Genomic DNA, 19,288 nt, shown 5'->3' with positions numbered 1-19,288 from the left:
AAGCTAATTCTTTGAAAAGACTAGAAAAGGACAGAAAATAAAATTAGCAAAATGGCAAATGAGCAAGGGGAAATCACCACAAAACCAAAAGAATTATCAGAACCTGGTAAGCATGTTTCTGTACTAATAAAACAACACACACAAAAAATATGACCTTCAAAAAAATACATAATATGCAGTCTAACAGAACACTTAAGTGATCCAGTCTCAGAAAAGGAAATAGCTATAAAAGAAGAGTGGGGGAGCCTTAGTCCTGATGGATTCAAAAGGAAATTTATCAGTCTTTGAAAAGAACAGTTAATACCAATACTTTATGAATTATTCTCAAAAATTGAGATAGAAGGTATTCTGTTAAACTTTTTTAAGAGACAATCTTAGTAATTAAACCAGAGGATAAAGCAAAGAACTACATAAATGATCAGTGCAAAAACTTTAAATAAAATCTTGTCCAGACACACTGCAGAAATTCACCCAGTAAATCATTCCTTTTGACCAAATTGGATTAGACCAGGGTTGCAAAAAGGTTGGTTCAGCATTAGAAAGTAGTCAACATAATTATATTTTAAAGCCTTTGAAGTACAAAACTCATGTATGCTTTAAAAAAAAATCTACAAACTATAGAAATAGAGGAATCTTTTTTTAATATAAAATATCTGCATCCAAAAGTAAACATATGCAATGGAAATAACACTAGAAACTTTCTCACTAAATCCGGGAATAAAGTAAAGGTGCTGTAAAAGCAAGCATCCCGACATACACAGGAGGGCCTACTGTACTGTATCAGGTTCTTTGATCTGCTTTTCTAAAAGGAAAGGCAACTTTTGAGCAGTCAACAGTCATTTTAATCAAGCACATATATCATTCACTTAGTTCAGGGGAAAAAGTCAGCACCCTGAATTTCAGAGAAAATACAGAACAACATAGAGCAACCAACAGACGGTGCTTCCAACTCTCTGACCTTAAGCAAATCAACATCACAAATCAACAGACAGATAACTACCTAACCATACATATATACAGAGTTACCAAAGAGAGAAGCATCAACATCTGGGTTTTCAAAGCCAGACAACTTCTTAGTGGCTGCCTAGAGTCTCATCTGGCCAAACAGACACTTCCAGTGAGTCGGCCCCAAAGTAAAACCTCACCTCAGAGTATTTATACATTTTTCAGAGCCACTGGGCATCAGAACCCTTGAGATCCAGTGCATTACAAATCAACAAAAGGTGTAGGCCTCCTCTAATCAAGCTTTCCTCAATGGGTGGGGAAGGTCTGATTAGCATCACAGGTGCCCACTCCCTGCTATTATTTGGGATAGTTAATGAAATACTGGCAATAGCATTGAGACAGAATGAAATTAAAAGATATAAAGATAAGTAAGGAGATTAGAATCCCCTTATCTTTTTGGTTGCACAGTGATTTATTTAGAAAATCCTAGGGGACCAGCAAAAACTCGAAATAAGAGAATATTTTCATCAAAGTAGCAGAACATAAAATAAGCCTATAGAAATCAATGACATTTCTGTATAATAATAGCAGAATAAAAGAGGAAATGATAGAAAGAGGTTCCCCAATTCAAAATAACTACAAAATGTATCAAATATTTGGGAATGGATATCTACAATTTCAATTACAAAATGCTTTTTAAAGAAATAAAGAACTTGAATAGTTAAAGGAACATTCAGTACTCCTTCATGAGCCATGCGAATAGTAGCAAAGGGAATGTACAATTTTGATGCTTTACCATTCAGACCAGCAAAAGAATGTTTTATAGAACTCAGTGAAGGGGAAGGAATACAGGTAGACATTTAGGTTAGGTTAAAAAATATATATCCAGAAAAATGCATTTTTTAAAAAAATATCTGCTAAAAAATAAGCGCCATTCACCAGTGGATTCATGTTCAAAGGATATGAACAAACTGTTCTCAGAATTTCAAACTATAGACTGTAAAATATTGTTCCAAATCACTAATAATAGAAAACTAAAGTTTTATCTCATACCTAGAAAGTTGACAAAAATGGCAAAAGATGTATATAAGGGTCAGTAGACAGTTTAATTTCTAGGGATGTTCTTGGGATTTATGAGCCAATCTGTGTACAGCAGGGCTCAGTTTATAAAGTGCTAGGCTTAGATTCTACCTCTGACTCTTAGTCATTACATGGCCATGGTCATGTCACATTTTCTTTGAACCTCAGTTTCCTCATCTATCAAATGGAGGCATGTTTATGAGGCTAGGAATGATCCTACATATGACATGCTCTGCAAATTTTTAAACTGCTGCGTAAATTTCAGTGGTCATTAAGTGAGAGAATCAATGTGTGTGTGAGTGTATGTCATTATTAAGGAGAAAAGAAGGTATTCACACCTTTTGATAGATAATCTTTGACTGCTAAAATAATTCTTATTGAAGAAACAAGTCGCTGCAAGGTGGACAAGAAGTTAATTAAAAATGAGCAGTGTAATTAGGCTTAAAATATTTCTCCAAGAACTGAGCAAAAAAAATAGATGGCTTGCTTATCAAGCTTACAAGTGACACAGAATTGTGGAAGGATACATCAGACATTGGGCGGTAGTCAGCATCCAAAAAGATCTTAACAGCTGGAACACTGGGCCAAACTTGTACTTGGATCCAAAAACTCAATTTCCCAAAAAGGATAAAAGTGAAGATTTGATGTGGAGTGGTATAAAAAAATAGATATACCAAGGTTGAAAATCAGTAAAAGCCAGGAAATTCCAGGTTTTGTTCCTTTTGTATTTTTTTCATACTTACTACCCTGAAGCCTGGACTGTTTACCAGCCACGTGGATTTCAGTTAAACTGCTTTATTTGTTATGTATGTGTGTTGCCAAAGATGCTGTTGATATGAAGGAGCTGAACGCAGTAGCTTTGGGCTTTTATCAAAATAATGTTTTAATAAGCTTATAAGGCATTTGAAATGTGCCACAATCTGTAGTTAATTTAAATTCTTTATACAGCGTGGAAGAAGAAATCTTTTCTCTGTAACAATGAATTCATAAGCAGACTCAATTTAAAATAAAAGTTAGTATTTGTGGAATATCCAAATATGAGTTAACACTCTCTCTGCTTATATCTACCATGAGATTTGGCACTTTTTTTCAAATAGTATCTAAGAAAACTTGAATTAAGTAGTTAAGTAACAAATATAGAATCAGAATCCTAGATGACCTCAAGTCTACTTCTCTACCCCCTTCATGAAGTGTGAATCCCTCTACAACTTTCTTTTAAAAAGTGTCTATTTGAAAAGTTTGTTTTTCTTATATTTAGCCAAAATCTGCCCTTCTACAACTTTCTAGTTCTTTTTTCCTAGAACAAGTAGCGTAGTCTGAAGATCATTCTGACACAAGTTCCCCCACACCTAACATGTACTCTTCTCTTGGATACTCAGATTCTCTTGGGTGCTCAAATTCTCTTATAATGTGCTTTCCTGGCCCCTTACCTTTGGTTTTTCCTTCTTCTTGATTCATTGTAAGAATCTGTGATCGACTATTGGCATTTTTGAGAACCCACAGAATAGAAATATAAATCCTTGCAGCATTTCCTTTTCAACAGAATTTCATTGCAATAAAAATAATTTGCATATCTGTATTCCTTATGCTGTTTCACCTGTATTAATAGTTTTTCTGTTAATTTACAAAATAATTCCAGTAGTTTGAAAATTTTCAAATTTTTTAAAATATAGGATTTGCATTAAGGATTTAATTTTAAATAGTTTGTTACTTCTAAGTAAAATAACCACAGAATAATCATAGGTATATGGAGTTAGATTTAGAAGGATCCTCACTGTCTAAGTCTCTGAGCTCGTGTCAGAGTAGGAAATTTGAATCCAGGTTTTTCCGTTTCCAAGTCCAGCCACATTGCCTCTCCAGGATTTGAAGTATACACCAGAATCAGCAACTCTCTCCGATGGCTTAATACGCAAGTCAGCCATCACTATTCCATATATCTACTAATCCTTCACAAGTATATACAATATTGACTCAGATTTTTGTGCATAGTTTTTGATGCACATGATTATTTTCTATCAATAAAATCTCTCTGCTTTTCCTCTTGTAGCTATATGCAGGAGCTATTCTTGAAGTATGTGGATGAAAACTGGGGCGGTTCCCCCAAGTCCAGGGTAAGTAAAACCATAACATGTGGACTAAATCCAGACCTGTAAGTTCATAGGGAGTTCCCAGGTCGAAAATTTTATCAACCAATGGAGATCTACAGTGTTGTGCCTTTTAGGGTCTTAGAGAGATGCCAAAGGCACTGAAGTGCCTCTGGGTAACAGGGTTGGACGGAGACGTTGTGTCAGAGTCAACTGAAACCAGGACCTCTTGACGTCAAGGCCTGCTCTTTATTGGCTAAGGCTTGGTGCCTCTTGACTAAAGTAAATCGTTTAGAATAAGCAAGTGTTTTTTTAAGATAAGTTATACATGTTCCATGAAATGTTTCTCAGACCTATTCATTTATATTGCTGGTGATCTGGAAGCCAAACGGTACATTCTTTGCTTTATAAAAGGACTTATATTCAGATTCATTTAAATAGCACACGCATACCTTAGGGGTAAAGTGGGAATTTATAGAAGTCTCTCTTTTTCTCTCCAACCCCCACAGCATACCTAAGACATACATCTGCTCACAATCTTTCAGTGGCTCCACATTGCCTATGATCATGCATAGACTCCTTTGCCTGCGTAGCCTTTATAGACCCTGCACAGTCAGGGATCTCACTTCCCTCATTTCACACCATTCCCCTTGACAGACTGGAGGTCCTGGTCAGTTCTTCCATCTCCCTATCTCAGACTTCTTGTTCCTTTTAATGTGGCCTTGGTGCCCTTGCTGTGAAGCCCTCCCATCCCTGCTCATGCCCTCATCATGTGTATTTGTGCCCTCTCCCAGGATGAGGCAAGCTCCTCAAGCACAGGCACCATTTTGTTTTATGTCTTTACTCCCAGGGCCAGCAGAGTGCTTTCCATGTACCTGGAATTTTATTCCTGTTTGTTGAAGTGAATTCCCATAGGAAAGGGTTTTGACTGTTGTCAAAGAGAAGATCACAAATAATGAATTCCAAAGGATATTCATTTGGAAGAAAGCACCTTATGTGCAAGTGTTAAGGGCATATTTGAACTACAAAAAGGGCTCAAGATTTTTTGCTGGTGTCCTTCTGGTCACTTGAAATATAGTTTACAGAGTTGAACTTACCAGAAAATCTACCACTATTTGCAAAATTCCAGGATTTTTAGATTTTCCTGAATACTTGTGTGCTTATTTTGTGTTTTCATGCCAGTTTCATTCCTGCCTAAGACCCAAAGTGTATTAGTATAACACAGTATTAGTTTGTGACTTCACCGTGTTATATACTTACCCATCTCTCATATGCATTTTGTTGCTGACCTAGAATGCTGTTGAATAAAATATTGCTCATTTTTGTCCCCTAAATCTAGCACAGTAATAGTAATCGGTTCATCCGTGCAGTTGGTTGACACATGCCATGGGTATCGTACCCTCAGGCCCTGTCATCAGAGGGGCAGCACGCACATTCCATGGCAGTTTGGCACAGGCCAGAACTGTCAGAATGGCCTTCCAGAGAGGGGCACGTTAGTGCGCTCACCGGGCTGTGGTGAAGAGACGAGAGGTTTCCCTTCCTGTGCACTTACCAACATACTGACAATTCTTTAGCTGAATCTGGTTAAAAATAGAGGTTATTTGGTGAAGGGAAGAAAAAGAATAAGAGGGATAAAGAATGCGGGGAGGGCTAAGGAGTTAACATGACTGAGTAAACAGGAAATGATTCCAGTAGAGCACAAGCTGCTTGAGGTGATGGACTTTTTTTGTTTTGGCTTTTCATCCCCAATGCCCATCACAGTGAATGAAACATAGAGGCTTGATGAAATTGAATCATTCTTGATCTAGAATACTTCAGGAAGATAAAGGTAGAACTGTCTTTTAACTTTGTAAAAGACAAAGTTTAGAACTGTTAGGCAAAGTGCAGCAGGGTCACAGTGGAAAAATACCTAGATTGAAAGAGTCTGTAAAATGATCTTACTGTATCCAGACCTGTCTTTAAGCCTATTGGTTCTGTGGTTGGACAGGGAACCTGTAACAGAGATGAGTGGGAGCATTTCATATGCAAACTGTAAATAGTTTTAAGTCAACTTAAAATTCATTGCATATTGGATTACGCTCATGTTTCCATTTAAGAGACCCTAAAACATAAAATCCTTAGCCTCTACTTTCCCCCTCAAAAAAAATGCACTTTGCATGTTTTTTCTGTATCTCGGATAACTTTAATTTCAGAATGGTACTGCCGTTCAATATTGTGACCTTCCTCATCAGTCAGTCTTTAAGCATTTAGTAAGCACCTGCTGTATGCTGAGCTTTGTGCTAAGCACAGAGACAGGCAAAATACAGTCACTGCTCTCAATGAGCCGACCATCCAGTGGAGACAAAATGCAAACCACTACGTACAAATAAATCATATGCAAAATAAACCAACACGTGTGACCAACTACGTGAGAGACGTAGAATATCGATCTCCACCTTCGGCGTGATAGCGTCAGTCATCGTTGTTATTCCTGCCACCTGTTGCCCACTTGAAGACCTTTGCTTCCTAATTGTATTGACTTCCGTATAATAATTTACTATAGGAACCCTTTTTTTTAATTACTGCCTTAGGATTTTCTGTTTTCACTAGGGTTAGAAGTAGTTTTGCTTCAAAGTCGTTAGCTGCACTGTTTAAAATATCTGATTTTGTGCCTTCGGTAGTTCTTCACCTGATGCTGGTATTAAGGCTTTTTAAATATGGATTATCAGTATTTGTATTTGATAATGTTTCACATGTGCCCTTAAGTAACTGAAAGGCAGTGGTAGTTCAGAGTCAGAAACATTTGGGTTCAGATCCTCCCTGTGGTACTTACTGACTGGAGCCCAGGGCCTTTCAGTTAACTCTTCAGTCATTTAGAGGTAGTCTGTAAATCTAAGGTAAAGGTATTTTGGCCCTAGGAGTTCCCTTCACGTAGAAAATCACAGCTCTTTTACTTTCAAAACAGATAATTATGTGATCTGTGCAGTTTGAAGACTTGGATTTTTTTGTTAATTCCAAGTATTTTGCTCTGTAACTTAACTTTTAATGAAGGATGAGCTTCCTTATAAATAGAAATTATTATAGTCTTCAAATATGTTTGGTATATTTTAAAATTTTTCAAAACTTTGGATTCCTCACTTAGACTTGTTACCTTAGTGATGCATGCCAGAGTGAAATTATGTTTATTTTTTTATATAAAGCAAGTTTGGTAAGACAAGATGGATTAATATGGTTAATTTTAGCAATAATTTGGTTAACCACTTAGAAACAACTGAAAGCTCAACAACTGAAAAGAAATAACTCTCCAAGTCTGCATCTCGCATGCAGATACTGCGGTCATTCTGTTGTCTGTCAGCAATACTTCCTGTTGTTAAATAGTAGATATCTTTCTTGAGTAGAAATAAGATACTCTTCTGTAATTCGTTAGAGTGATTGGGGGTCATTGTTCTCAAACCCTTGCCAACCTCAGCCTGTCTCTCTGTCCCAGCCTCCTTATTGGTCATCACCCACAGAACTCCACCTCCTCTCTTTAAGTTTGTGGAATTTCAGCTGGCTATGGCATCTAAAATGAATTGTAAATAAATGTCTCAGCTGCCCCAGAAGGGAATAAAAAATTAAAATCTCAACTGGTTTTTAACCACATTCAGCCACATCAATGGTGGTGCCACTCAAACATTTTCATTATCAATTCTTAAAATACCACTGCCTGAAATAGAAGGGTTTGTGGTTTTATCTTGAAGGGATTGGGGCGGGGGGGGGGGGGGGGGGGGGGGGGGGGGCGGGGTTTGAAATGTAAGATCATTTATATTAAGTTAAACTTGCAGTTCTGTAGCAGTGGCAGCAAAGGAAAACATTGTGAAGGGGAAATGAACATCTCCTCCATTACCTACCATTTCATTTGGATTATGCCTCCAAAGAATCTTTGTCTCCTTTGATCACTTCTTATAATCAGAATTTTACAGCTGGGAAGAACTTGAGAGGTCATTGAAGCCAGCCTCGTTATTTTATAGATGTGGGAAACTGAGGCCTTAAAGACTAGATGATTAACTTAGTGGAAGAATAAAAATTAGAACCCAGGTTTTCTGACTACCAACAGAGGATTTTTATGAATGTTTCCTTTTTTGGTTTTTTATTACCGTATCCTTCTTGTTGATACAAAGCATTTTTTCACTCTTTCCAATATGACACATTTTTGTTCCCATGTTTATATATTCCAGTCATCTAGACCATGTCAAATTCAATAGAACTTCCTAGCACAACTTTTCCTTGCTTACTTAACTAATAAAACTTCAACACATGTATTATCTGCTTTTAGATTTTTGAAATCTAAATGAATCCTAAATTACAACCACATTTTGCATTTTTAAATATTCTTAAAGTACTGCCCTGATGTGGTTTCATTTAAAACAAACAAAAACTTTGTTTTATTGGTTTCCATTTGGCAGCAACACAATCTTTAAATATGTTTTCAGCCTTTCAACTTAGATTTTTACTTCTGTTTTTACCGTTAGCAAACCCAAGAGCCTTTAAAAGTTAAGGTTTCACTTTAAAAAAGCACCCTGGACAACACAGTGAGATCAGGATTATGGAATCCTTGCCAACACTTGTATTCCCTTGAGAGACCCATAAATTACATTGTGATAAGAATCACAGAAGTACGAAAAGCCATGAGTATTTTATCTTGTCTTTCATCATTTCTATATTTGAGTACATCGAAATATTACTGACAGTGCTACCTGAATAACTGTCAAGTAACTGGAGTAATTGATAGAAGAATATCTTCCAGAAATAGATGAGCAGATTAATCTCTTCTCTGGGAGACTCTTGCACTTGATGTCATTGGTCAGACTGTTTTTAAAAACAGCATTAAATAAACTAGAAGATGGTAACTTGGTTACCTTCAGGGGCTCCATTTGCTGGCACAAAAGCTTTTTATATCTGAATTGTTCTTCCTAAATGCTACCTTTAAAATGTATTTGAAAGGGATCATAAATCCCAAAGTCCTCTCTTCTGGACTTTTTCCTTTGCTGTTTTACAAATTTGGAGATTAGTACCCACAGAGACAGAGCACAAGGAATCTGATTGCAGTATGGGAATGTGTGAACATTACCTCACACATCACTCCAAACAAAGCATCCTAATTTCACTGCTCTATTGATTATAAAGTTGTTTGTTTTTTACTGCGTTCTTTGGGAGATTTTGCATGTTATTTTGTTGTGGAATATTTATGGTATTTTTTTCTCCTAAATCCTGTGTATTTATTAAGAATTTAAGTGCAATAAATGTCATTTTCAGTAATAAAGATAATTGATGTTAGTAAGTGAGGCAAGAAATGTATTTAGAGACCAATAAATTTGTTTATTGCAGCTGATATCTCATCGACAACTCAACACTTCATTTCTGTGAATCCTTGGGAACACATGATTTTCTAGCCATAATGGTGGTTTCTGCCATAATATTCCTGTTGAGAGCAGAGTCCTGGTTAAGATGGAGGGACAGGCCCAGTCCTAAAACCATAGTCCAGTGAATGTTGCTCACTGACTCCCAGCACCTTGCTTCCATGGCAAAGCCTACTATTTACTAGTCTTGCATTAGATCTGGATTTTGTACCAAACCAGAATTAAAATAAAGCCACTGTAATGTGAATAAAATAGTCATAGTCCTGCTTTTGACAATAAGAAAAAGTCTAAATTCTAAAGTATTTTAAATTTAAAAAAAAAGGTTTTATTTCAAGGAGTTATGAGATATCAGCTGAATAATAATTTACTTCAGTGAATTTATCAGTTCATTTGGATGCAGACATAAAGATAGTAATATGTATTTTTAAGGTTTGCAAAGTACAGTAAAATATCTCATTTTATCCTTGTAATAACCCTAAAACAGAGGTGCTATTATTATCCCCATTTTGCAGTTGGAGAAACTGAGGCAGAAAAGTTAATTGACTTACTCATGGTCACACAACTACTAAGTGGCCAAATTTTAACTCAGGTCTTCCAAACTTCAAGTCTAGTGCTCTGTCCACTATACCTAGAATTTCCAAATGACATAAAACTGGGAAATTTATCTAATGATTATTGGATAACAAAATTGTGATTCAGAAATCATCTTGGTAGTAGGAAAAATGAGCTACAAATAACATGAAATTAAATAGTGATAAAGAAATTCCACATAGGTCTGCAAACCATGACTACACAAGATGAGGGAGACCTGGCTTAACAGCAGTTAATATGAAAAAGATTTAGAGATTTTCACGGCCTTCAAGTTCAATATGAGTCAACAGTGATGTGGTTGCCAAAAAAATAAAAAGCCAATTCCATTTTAGGCTGTATCGTTAATGACACAGGATTCTCTGATCATGGGCATTAATAGTCTCACTGTCTTCTGCAATGACCAGGCCACATCAGGAGCACAATGTTCTGTTCTTGGTACCACAATAGGACTATTGACAAATTAGAGCATGTCCAAGAAAACAGATGAGAGAATTATGGGGGCAGTAGGTCCCAAAACGAGGTCATATGAGAAACAATTGAAGGATCTGTGAGTTGGGAGAGGGAGAAGGGGAGAAGGTTGGATATTAACTGTGAAGGGAAAAAGCTAGAAACAATGGGTTGAAGTATATAGGAGTCACTTTTGGCCGGGGTAAGAAGAAATCTTTTGACCTTAGGGCTTTTCACAGATGAAATGTCATGTCTTATCAGATGACTAGTTTTTAGCTGCTGGACATATTGGAGAAGGAACATCTGTGTGGTGTGCAAACTAGAACTATATGACATCTACAAATCACCTTGAGGATGTGTAATCCAAGGCATAGAGGACATGACAAGGCAATAGGTATCCAAAGAAACGTTGCTCTTGGAGATGCAGATTTACAGCAGTTTGAGTTTGGTAGGATGCGTGCTGACATGGAGTAAGGAGCCTAGGTTCAAAAGCTGTCTCTGTCACTCATTAAGTATATGACCTTGGGGAAGTTACTCTTTGGGAAAATGGAGCCATGTGAAATACAGTAGCCCACTTAGATGGGTTCCAAACATATTTGAAAGGCAGAATTCACAGAGTAATTATCAGTGGTTTGAGGTTACCTTGGAAAGAAGCCTGTCTGACACGATCTCATTTTAAAATTTTTATCACTGATGTGGGTAAAGACATTGAAGGAAGGCATGCTTTATCAAAACTACAGGTGATTCAAAGCTGGGAGAGGTAACTAACTCACTGGTGGGCCAGAACATGGAGCCAAATATCATGTGAAATGGAGTAGGAATAAATACAAAGTCCTATATTTGAGCTCACAAGGACAGGACGCAAGACGTATAGCCACACAGCAGCTGTCTAAAGCTACGTTCAGGGAGCCTGCTGTCCAGGAGTTGACTTGTGGTCATTCTGCTGCCCAACCTTGGTCAGAACACATCTGAATTATTACGTAAAATTCTGAGCACTACTTTTACCAAAGATATTGATAAGATGAAGAGCCTCCAGAAGAGGGCAGCTGAGATGGTGGAGTGCCTTGAGATCATGCCATCTGATCATCAGTTGACAGAACTGGGGGTGTTTAGTCAGGAGAAGAGAGGATGAGGGAGACATGATAGTTATGAGTCAGTATGACAGGCTGTCATCACGTGAAAGACATTGGACTTATTCTCTTTGGTCCTGGAAGACCAAACAAAGTAACTAGTTAAAAGTTGCAAAAGGGCAACCCTGAAGCTGTTGGAAGAGGAGGCCGTGTAGTACAGCAGAAAGAGTTTTGACCCCACAGTCAGAAGCCTGCTTATCTCCCTAGGCCTCAGTTTTCTTATGTGTACAGTGAGGGAGCTGGATGATTTTTGAGGTCTCTTCTAGCTCTACATACAATGCATAACTTCCTAACAATTAGAGCCTACCCAGGAACCGTGTTATTATATTTCCCCTCTATGGAGGCCTTCAAGCCAACTCAGGTGGCCTTGCTAGACATTTTGTAGACAGGATTCTTATTTGTGGATAGACTGGATTGGATCAGATCTCTTCCAAGCTTCTGGGATTTTGTTACTTAATATATGTCTGTAACACATGTCATAGTATTTCTACAACTTAGGTTACAGGATTATGAGAATCAAAAGAAGTCATGTAATAAATTCATATTAAGAAGTGTTCCTGGTAATTTCTTAAATGCCATGTTATGCTGTCTGCATAATTCTGAGCCACAAAAGAAGTTGGTGAAAGCAACATATAAGCTAAGTGGAGAGTGGTATAGATTTTAATCAAGAATTTTATGTTAGTCCATAGGATAGCAATGTGTTTTAACTGTTCTTTCATTGGCTTATTAAATCCAGCAAACCTGACACTACTAAATAAAAACAATGCCATGTATGATCTAAAAGTCTGTATAGTCTAGTGAAATATGTATGAATGCTATTAATCTCCTGTTATTTATCTGAATGAATCCTCTGTCTTAAAAGCAGTTTTTTTTTTTAATTTTAGCTTTTGTCAAGAGTGACAAACCCAAACTGTTCAGGGGACTGCAAATCAAGGTAAGAAATTTTTACCCATTTTGACTGAGGAGAAGGGTAGGGCAAAATAGGTCACTTAAAATGCCAAGTTTTACTTATTGAAACAATAAATTATGTTTATTTAGTTTTATTAAAATTATATCCAGTTTCCTGAGAACATGAGTAATTGTAACTAATGTTGACAGGAATGATTGATCAATTAAAAGTGAAAGAAGAGAAATTCACTACAGCTAAAACCCACATCCTAGACAAGGTATCAGTGATCTGTTAGGTTCAGGGTAGCACAAGGTAACCCCTCAAAAAACCGATTCAGATTGACATGTTGAAAGGCAGCATGTGGATACAGAGCCAGCCTCAAGGCCAAGAAGGCCTGGATTCTAGTCCTGCATCTTACCCATGCTGGCCACATGAGCATAGGCAAAGCACTAACCTCTCAGCGCTTTAGGCAGGTCTGCTAACATGAAGTTGTAGAGAAAGTCCAACATGTATTAATAGAATTTCTTCTGTGGGGGTTTTCAGTACCTGTGAAATAACAGATGCAGGTCCTGTTCTCCATGTGGACTCTGCAGAAAGATGTCATCAAAGACGTTCATATGCGTAGATTGCATAGAATGACCATCAGCAGTCTTAAAATGGAACAGCATTCACGATACAAAAAGGCTACTTTTATATCCCTAAAATTGGCTTTGCAAACAACAGAAACACACATTTTTTTATTTGATTAAAACTAACAAACGTGTTTTTATGCTGAAAACTCCAAATTTGCTTTCATGTTGGGAGTAAAAAAGTCCCAGCTTGGATCAGTCATTTCTCTGAGCATCAGTTACCTCATTAGCAAAATTGTAGAGTTGGACTAACCGTGTACAACGACACCTTTCAGTGCAGTTCCAGACTGCAAAACTACCTTGCAAAAGGGATTTATGTACCTGACTCCAACAAACATTTGGAAAGGTCTCTGTGAAAGTGATCCTGCTAGTAAAATTCAGTAGGAAATGTTAACAAGAGATGTTTTCCTGCTTCTCTTACAGCATGGCTTTAGAGCCCCATTGGCTTTAAAATGGCTTTAGATTTGTTCTCCTACTTGAGTCCTCTTGGCTCATTTTCCCACTGAGATTGGAACTTTGTCCAGGTTGTCTAGGAACACCTTATCCAGCTCCAGGAAGACTGCTTGAATTCTTGGTAGGCTGTGCTTCCTCAAAAGCAAGAAAATTGTTAGTAACTTTATCAGGTTCATGTGAAATTCAAGCTGATGCCCGAGGCCAGTGTGGACTCAGGGAGCACTTGATCTGCTTCTAAACTGCGACTCAGAATACCAGAAATTCAAAAAAGAGCCATCAGTATGCTGAAGAGTCTCAGCACTCTTGTTGGGGAGATAATTCATTGGCCAGCCTGATCATCACTGCTGTTCTTGGCAATCTGCTAGATTCTCAAAGCTACTGTCATGACCCTGTCGATGAATTTCTTGTTGGAATTTAGACAGTAGTGTGTGGCCATTTTCTTCTTCATACAATTTGTCCTATTTCAGATAAGGATATTTTAGCTGACTTCCATTTCAGCAAGGATTTGTAAAAGAGAAGGCTATCCCTTTTGAAATCAGCTGATTCTTTTTAATTCCCTTGTACAGCTGGCAACAATTGACTACAGTGATAATTTGCGTCAATGATATATTCTTATAGAGTCTGCTTGGTACGTACTCCTTGTCTGAATTTCAGTAGAACAAAGGCATGACAGTGACCTTGAGAATCTGACTGGCAGATTGCCCAAAACAGCAAGACCAAGATGGCAGGTGACTAATTCTCCTATCATGTGTAACTGAAACTCATTTGAAAAAATTTTAAATCTGTAAATGAAAAGGGACTTCAATTCAGTTTTACATTTTTAAAAAATATATCCATAGACTTTTCAGTATTTTATGTGTTGTAATACATATTTACCCAAGTGGTTACAATAATCATTGTCATTTAGAAAATGTGTTGAATAAGTCTATCTGTCATACTCGGCATCTCAGGGATGATAGTTATCACTTAGAAAGTGAATTAAAAGAGTATAACTTGTGTCATAACCTCCCTGAGAGAGAAGACCTGAGCTATAAAAGAGGTCTGTAAGTGACATAGTAAGGAGAGACTGCAGCTAGATGGACAGCCAAGCGCAGTACATTGGTTCTCTTAAAAAACTAACAGGAACCACAGGAAGGTCTCATGAGTACTGGGCAGATCCTTCCTTGCAAGGTTCTATAAGAAGGTGGGAAAGACTGTGCTAGCGGTTGTGGAAGAAAGCAGTCCCATTGCAACATCAGAGTGTCTGGAGGACACAGATCCCTTCCTTTCCAAAGTCTTTATCTCTTCCCCTCTTTGTACCAGGCTTTTTACACAGCAGGCACCAAGCACTTTTATTGAAGAGTTTCTTTCATATCATGGTACAAAATAAATGTGTCCTAAAAACTGACAAGTTTTAAACTGAGTGGTACAAAATCACCGTATAAAACTTGAACTCCAAGAAGTTAATCACTTGTTAGAAGTTAATCACACAACAGTCACTGCAAAATAAAATTCCTAAGTGAATTGTAATTGTAAAGGCATTTATATCTTGGGTTAAGAGTTCATTTGAGGAATATCTATATTGATACTATGTATGTGTATGTATTTAATACCTTTTTTTAAAAAAGTTATATTTAGCTTTGGCTGAATATAATTGTACAGTCAGGATGGGGTGGGGAGGGCACAGGAATCTTTGCTATCAGAAATTGATGATCATTTCTCTTTTGTGCAGTATGTTCTTGGTTCAGATCCTGTGCTAAAGCTGTTGGATGACAGTGGGAACATTGCTGAAGAACTCAGCATCCTCAAATGGAACACAGATAGTGTAGAAGAATTCCTCAGTGAAAAATTAGAGCGTATATAAAATATGCTTTCAGTTTTGTCATGTCATCGATTTTCTTCTTGAGTGAACTTTGCAGTACCGATCATTGTAATCTTCGGTCACCTTGGAGCAATTAATTCCTTACTGTACAGCATTACGTTATTGGCCAACTATACGAAGAGTCCATTTTAATCTATTCTCACTCCAGTTGTTACTACTAATGAGATGCTTTGTAACAAACTTGTAATTATGCACATGCTAGGATTTGTTATAATTGGACCAGTTCAAAACTCAATACTTTAAAACTAGGGAGGTGAATAAGGAAATGATGACCATATCTTGTCTGTGTGCTATGCTCCTTTGTAAGCAGTGACTGGAAGTCATAAGCAGATAGGATGTACTGTGCTTCAAACATTGCCTGCCAGTGACCTCTTCATTTTTTGATACCCCAGCTTTCTTTTTAATAGAAATATTGTGTTTTATAATGAATGCTAGTTCAGAAAACATTTCATCATTGTTCACAGATTAAGCACTTGTAGCGTTCTGTGAGACACTTCGAGAAGCACACGTTAGTGACGATCGCACAGAAAACCCCGAGAGGGCTTGTGTGGATCCGATGTTTGGTGCAGTCTTTTCAGTGTTTGACTTTGCTACAGTGAATGAGTCAAAAAAAAGATGCATGTATTAAACTGAACTAGAATTAAAATGTTTTCCAACTCTTGTCTCAATGTGAAATTCTTCAGGGAAATATTTTAATGCATTTTTTTCTTCTTGAATGACACATTTTCCTCATATATATTTTAGCAAGTCTTAAAATATACTCACATCTTATTTTTAGCAAAATTCCCAGAACCACCGTGCTGCTTTGAAACATCTAATAGTTGCCATTGTTATTCATGCTTTACATATTTGTGGTGCTTTATGTTTCAAAGCACTTTACAACACATTTTAAATGTATTAGATAATTTACGTTTGTAACCTAAAAGAGTAAAAATAATTCTAATAATGGTTCAGAATTTGCCTCCTATTATCCCTAAATCATTAAAAGATCATGGTCCAGATTGGAAGTGTCAGACTCTGTCCTGCAAAATTCCCCAATGCAACCATGAAAGAACCTGATTAAAATATAATTGGGAAATGTTTACAAAAATAAATAAAAATACAGCATAACATGGATAATTTGATTTTCTAAGTCACTGCCCTGCCTTCCAGTTCTATTTGAGTTTGACATCACTGCTGTAGACGCAGAGTTTACCAGAGTGAGCAGTACCACCCTCTGGGGGACCCTGGAATGATCCAAAGGAACAGTATTAGCCTTGGGTACAGTTGGGGGGTTGTTGAACAAAGATAAGGGGCAATGGAAGCATAAGAAAATGAAAATTTTGAAAAACCCTTCATATATATTACATCTAATATTTACATTATTTTCCAAGTAAACACACATAATGCAAGTTATAACCTATTCAGTGGTCAAGTCCACCAACAGATCTTAATAAGCAAGTGTTGGCAGGCAAGAGTGTTGCCTATTGTTGGGAAGTCCAGCATGCATTGGCAGGAATATGTGCCTGTAAAGATTTGTTTACAGTGCAATACTATACAGTTACATGATGCAATATTGTGTCATCAAAATTTCAATGCAGGAAAAAATCCACAAATTTACAAAAATATTATTAAATTTAAGATGCATCTTTTAAAAAAAATTTTGAAATGATGCAAATTTCAAAAAATCCATTAAAGGGTTAAACTTCCAGGGGGGCACTGAGTAATTTTTTTGAAAGGGGGGCAGTAGGCCAAATAAGTTGGGAACCTCTAATCTAGAGTATCAAAGTTGATTTCTCATTATTGAAATGACATAGATTTACTACACTTGCACCCATATTAATACAAGGTCCTTTTAAGTGGTTTTAACCTCTCTCTAAATATTCAAATTAATTTCATAGTTACTTCCCCAATGAAGTCAAAAAATGTTGAGCAATTATAAGACTTCCATAAGTTATTGGTTTCAACCTCGAAGAATAAATACATAATGAAGTATACATTTGAGAAGTTTTTAAAGGACAGTAGTTCAGTGGTACATTAATGTATTAAACTGTTACTACATTGGAATATGATGAATACAGGGAAACACGGAAAGATCCATAAGAACTGAAGCAGAGTATAGTAAGCAGAACCAAGAAAAGAGCACACACAGTAACTACAACAATGGAAACGGAAATAACATCCACTCAAAAAAAAGCAAATGGTACAGAATTACACAAAACAGATCTGAGAGATGCCCCTCTCCTTTACAGAGGCCAGAAATTTGGTCTGTTGCATATATTGTCAGATTTTTGGGGACTGGTTTAGCAGTTTTGATTTTTTTTTCATTTTTGTTTTTCTTTTTGCCTTTAAGAAATACTGTTTAGTATATGAGATTATTCTGGGAAAGGGAAAGAATGGAGGAAATGTGTATGTGATTTGTCCTTCTTTCTCAAAGAGGACTAAGACAGCAGGAAGATGATGCCATGACTTGCAAGTGAATTGGATTATAGTGAGGGAGGACTGTGCCAAGTTACCGGCCTCACTCTTTCCTTTGGAACCATCTGGATCCACTGGCAAGATATAGATCAGGATGACTGGAGAAGGCCCAGCTGAGGAAGAAATGTGGGGGGTATAAAAAAAGACATCAAATTTTTTTTTAAGGTAGTAGTGGGAAATGTTTGCAGAATTTCTTTTACATTAGTATGATGATGCAGCAAGAAGATCTGGATTTAAATCTCAGCCACCTCCATCACTTCCTGCTTGTGTGACCCAGAGCAAGTTCCTTATCCTATCTGAACCTCATCTCTTCATCTAAAAAATGACTAGATAATCACTTAGCCTCCTTTCTAGCTCTAAATCTGTGATCCTATAAGTCCTGTTTGCTTTAGTTATGAGTTGGAAGTCTCCACTCATACCTACTATTGTATAATAAAGGATGGTATTTTCCTTTGGGGCATAAACATCAGTGGGAACCTTCACAAAAGACGCAGTGTTGAGGAAGAGAATTCACCAGTAGTGATATTCATGTAATATCTTACAGCATTTGACCATCCAGAGCACATTTGCAGATGAAAATTTAGAAAAGCAAACATACAAAAACCAGGTAACCAAAATGTAGTAGTCATCTGCATCAGAGACAATAAAATCCTGCCACATTTGAACTCTTATCCCAGTATAGGAAGTTGGAAAATGACAAAGATGCTTGAAATCCACAAAAACAGCTCAATTAAACCAAAAGGGAAATCCTTATGGGACTTTTAAAGGCAATCAGAAAATTTGTAGTCATGGACTCTTAAAAAGGGGAAGATTGCAAAGGAAAAAAGAAGTTCCCCCCAACCCCACTCCCTGAAAAAAAAAATCAAGATAATATCTGCAGGAGCAAGTAGATGGCACAGTGGATAGAGCACTGACCCTGGAGTCAGGATTTGAGTTCAAATGCCGTCTCAGACGTTTGACACTAGCTGTGTGACCCTGGGCAAGTCAACCCCTGAAAAGGCAAGTGGCAGGTTTTCTCAGTCTTTGCTATACAGCAGAACACATCTCTGTTTTGATTATAGAACATTTAATAAGCACTATCTGTATGCAAAGTGCTGTGTTAAATGCTGGGAATACAAATAGATAATTCAGTTCAAGCAGAGAGCTCACATTCTGATGGGTGCGGCAACAGCTTATAGAGACAATATAGCATCCTACTGTTTCTTTTTTAATTGGTAGAAAAAAATTGAGCTCTGAGAGTTTCATATATCCATTAAAACCGTGTCTGATAAATTTACTGCAGATGATTTTATTCAGTAATTCACTGTATAGTGATAGTTGGGCATTTAATAAGTGCATGTTGTG

At 37.0% G+C, this 19,288-nt stretch overlaps 1 protein-coding gene across 1 annotated transcript in view; it reads left to right on the top strand.

The window, feature by feature from the left end:
* Positions 1 to 16,144, top strand: part of SELENOF (selenoprotein F) — a 38,654-nt gene extending 22,510 nt beyond the window's left edge. Inside the window, exons 3-5 of the mRNA XM_072648972.1 lie at positions 4,073 to 4,136; positions 12,540 to 12,589; positions 15,338 to 16,144. Of these exons, the coding sequence (XP_072505073.1) occupies positions 4,073 to 4,136; positions 12,540 to 12,589; positions 15,338 to 15,469 (246 nt within the window). The 3' untranslated portion in view covers positions 15,470 to 16,144. The remainder of the gene's footprint in view (positions 1 to 4,072; positions 4,137 to 12,539; positions 12,590 to 15,337) is intronic.
* Positions 16,145 to 19,288: the final 3,144 nt, after the last annotated feature.

Source organism: Notamacropus eugenii, chromosome 2 (genome assembly GCF_028372415.1).
Source record: "Notamacropus eugenii isolate mMacEug1 chromosome 2, mMacEug1.pri_v2, whole genome shotgun sequence".
Lineage (NCBI taxonomy): Eukaryota > Metazoa > Chordata > Mammalia > Diprotodontia > Macropodidae > Notamacropus > Notamacropus eugenii.
Note: the sequence above shows the minus strand (reverse complement) of the source record. Positions and strands in the feature narration are given on the sequence as shown.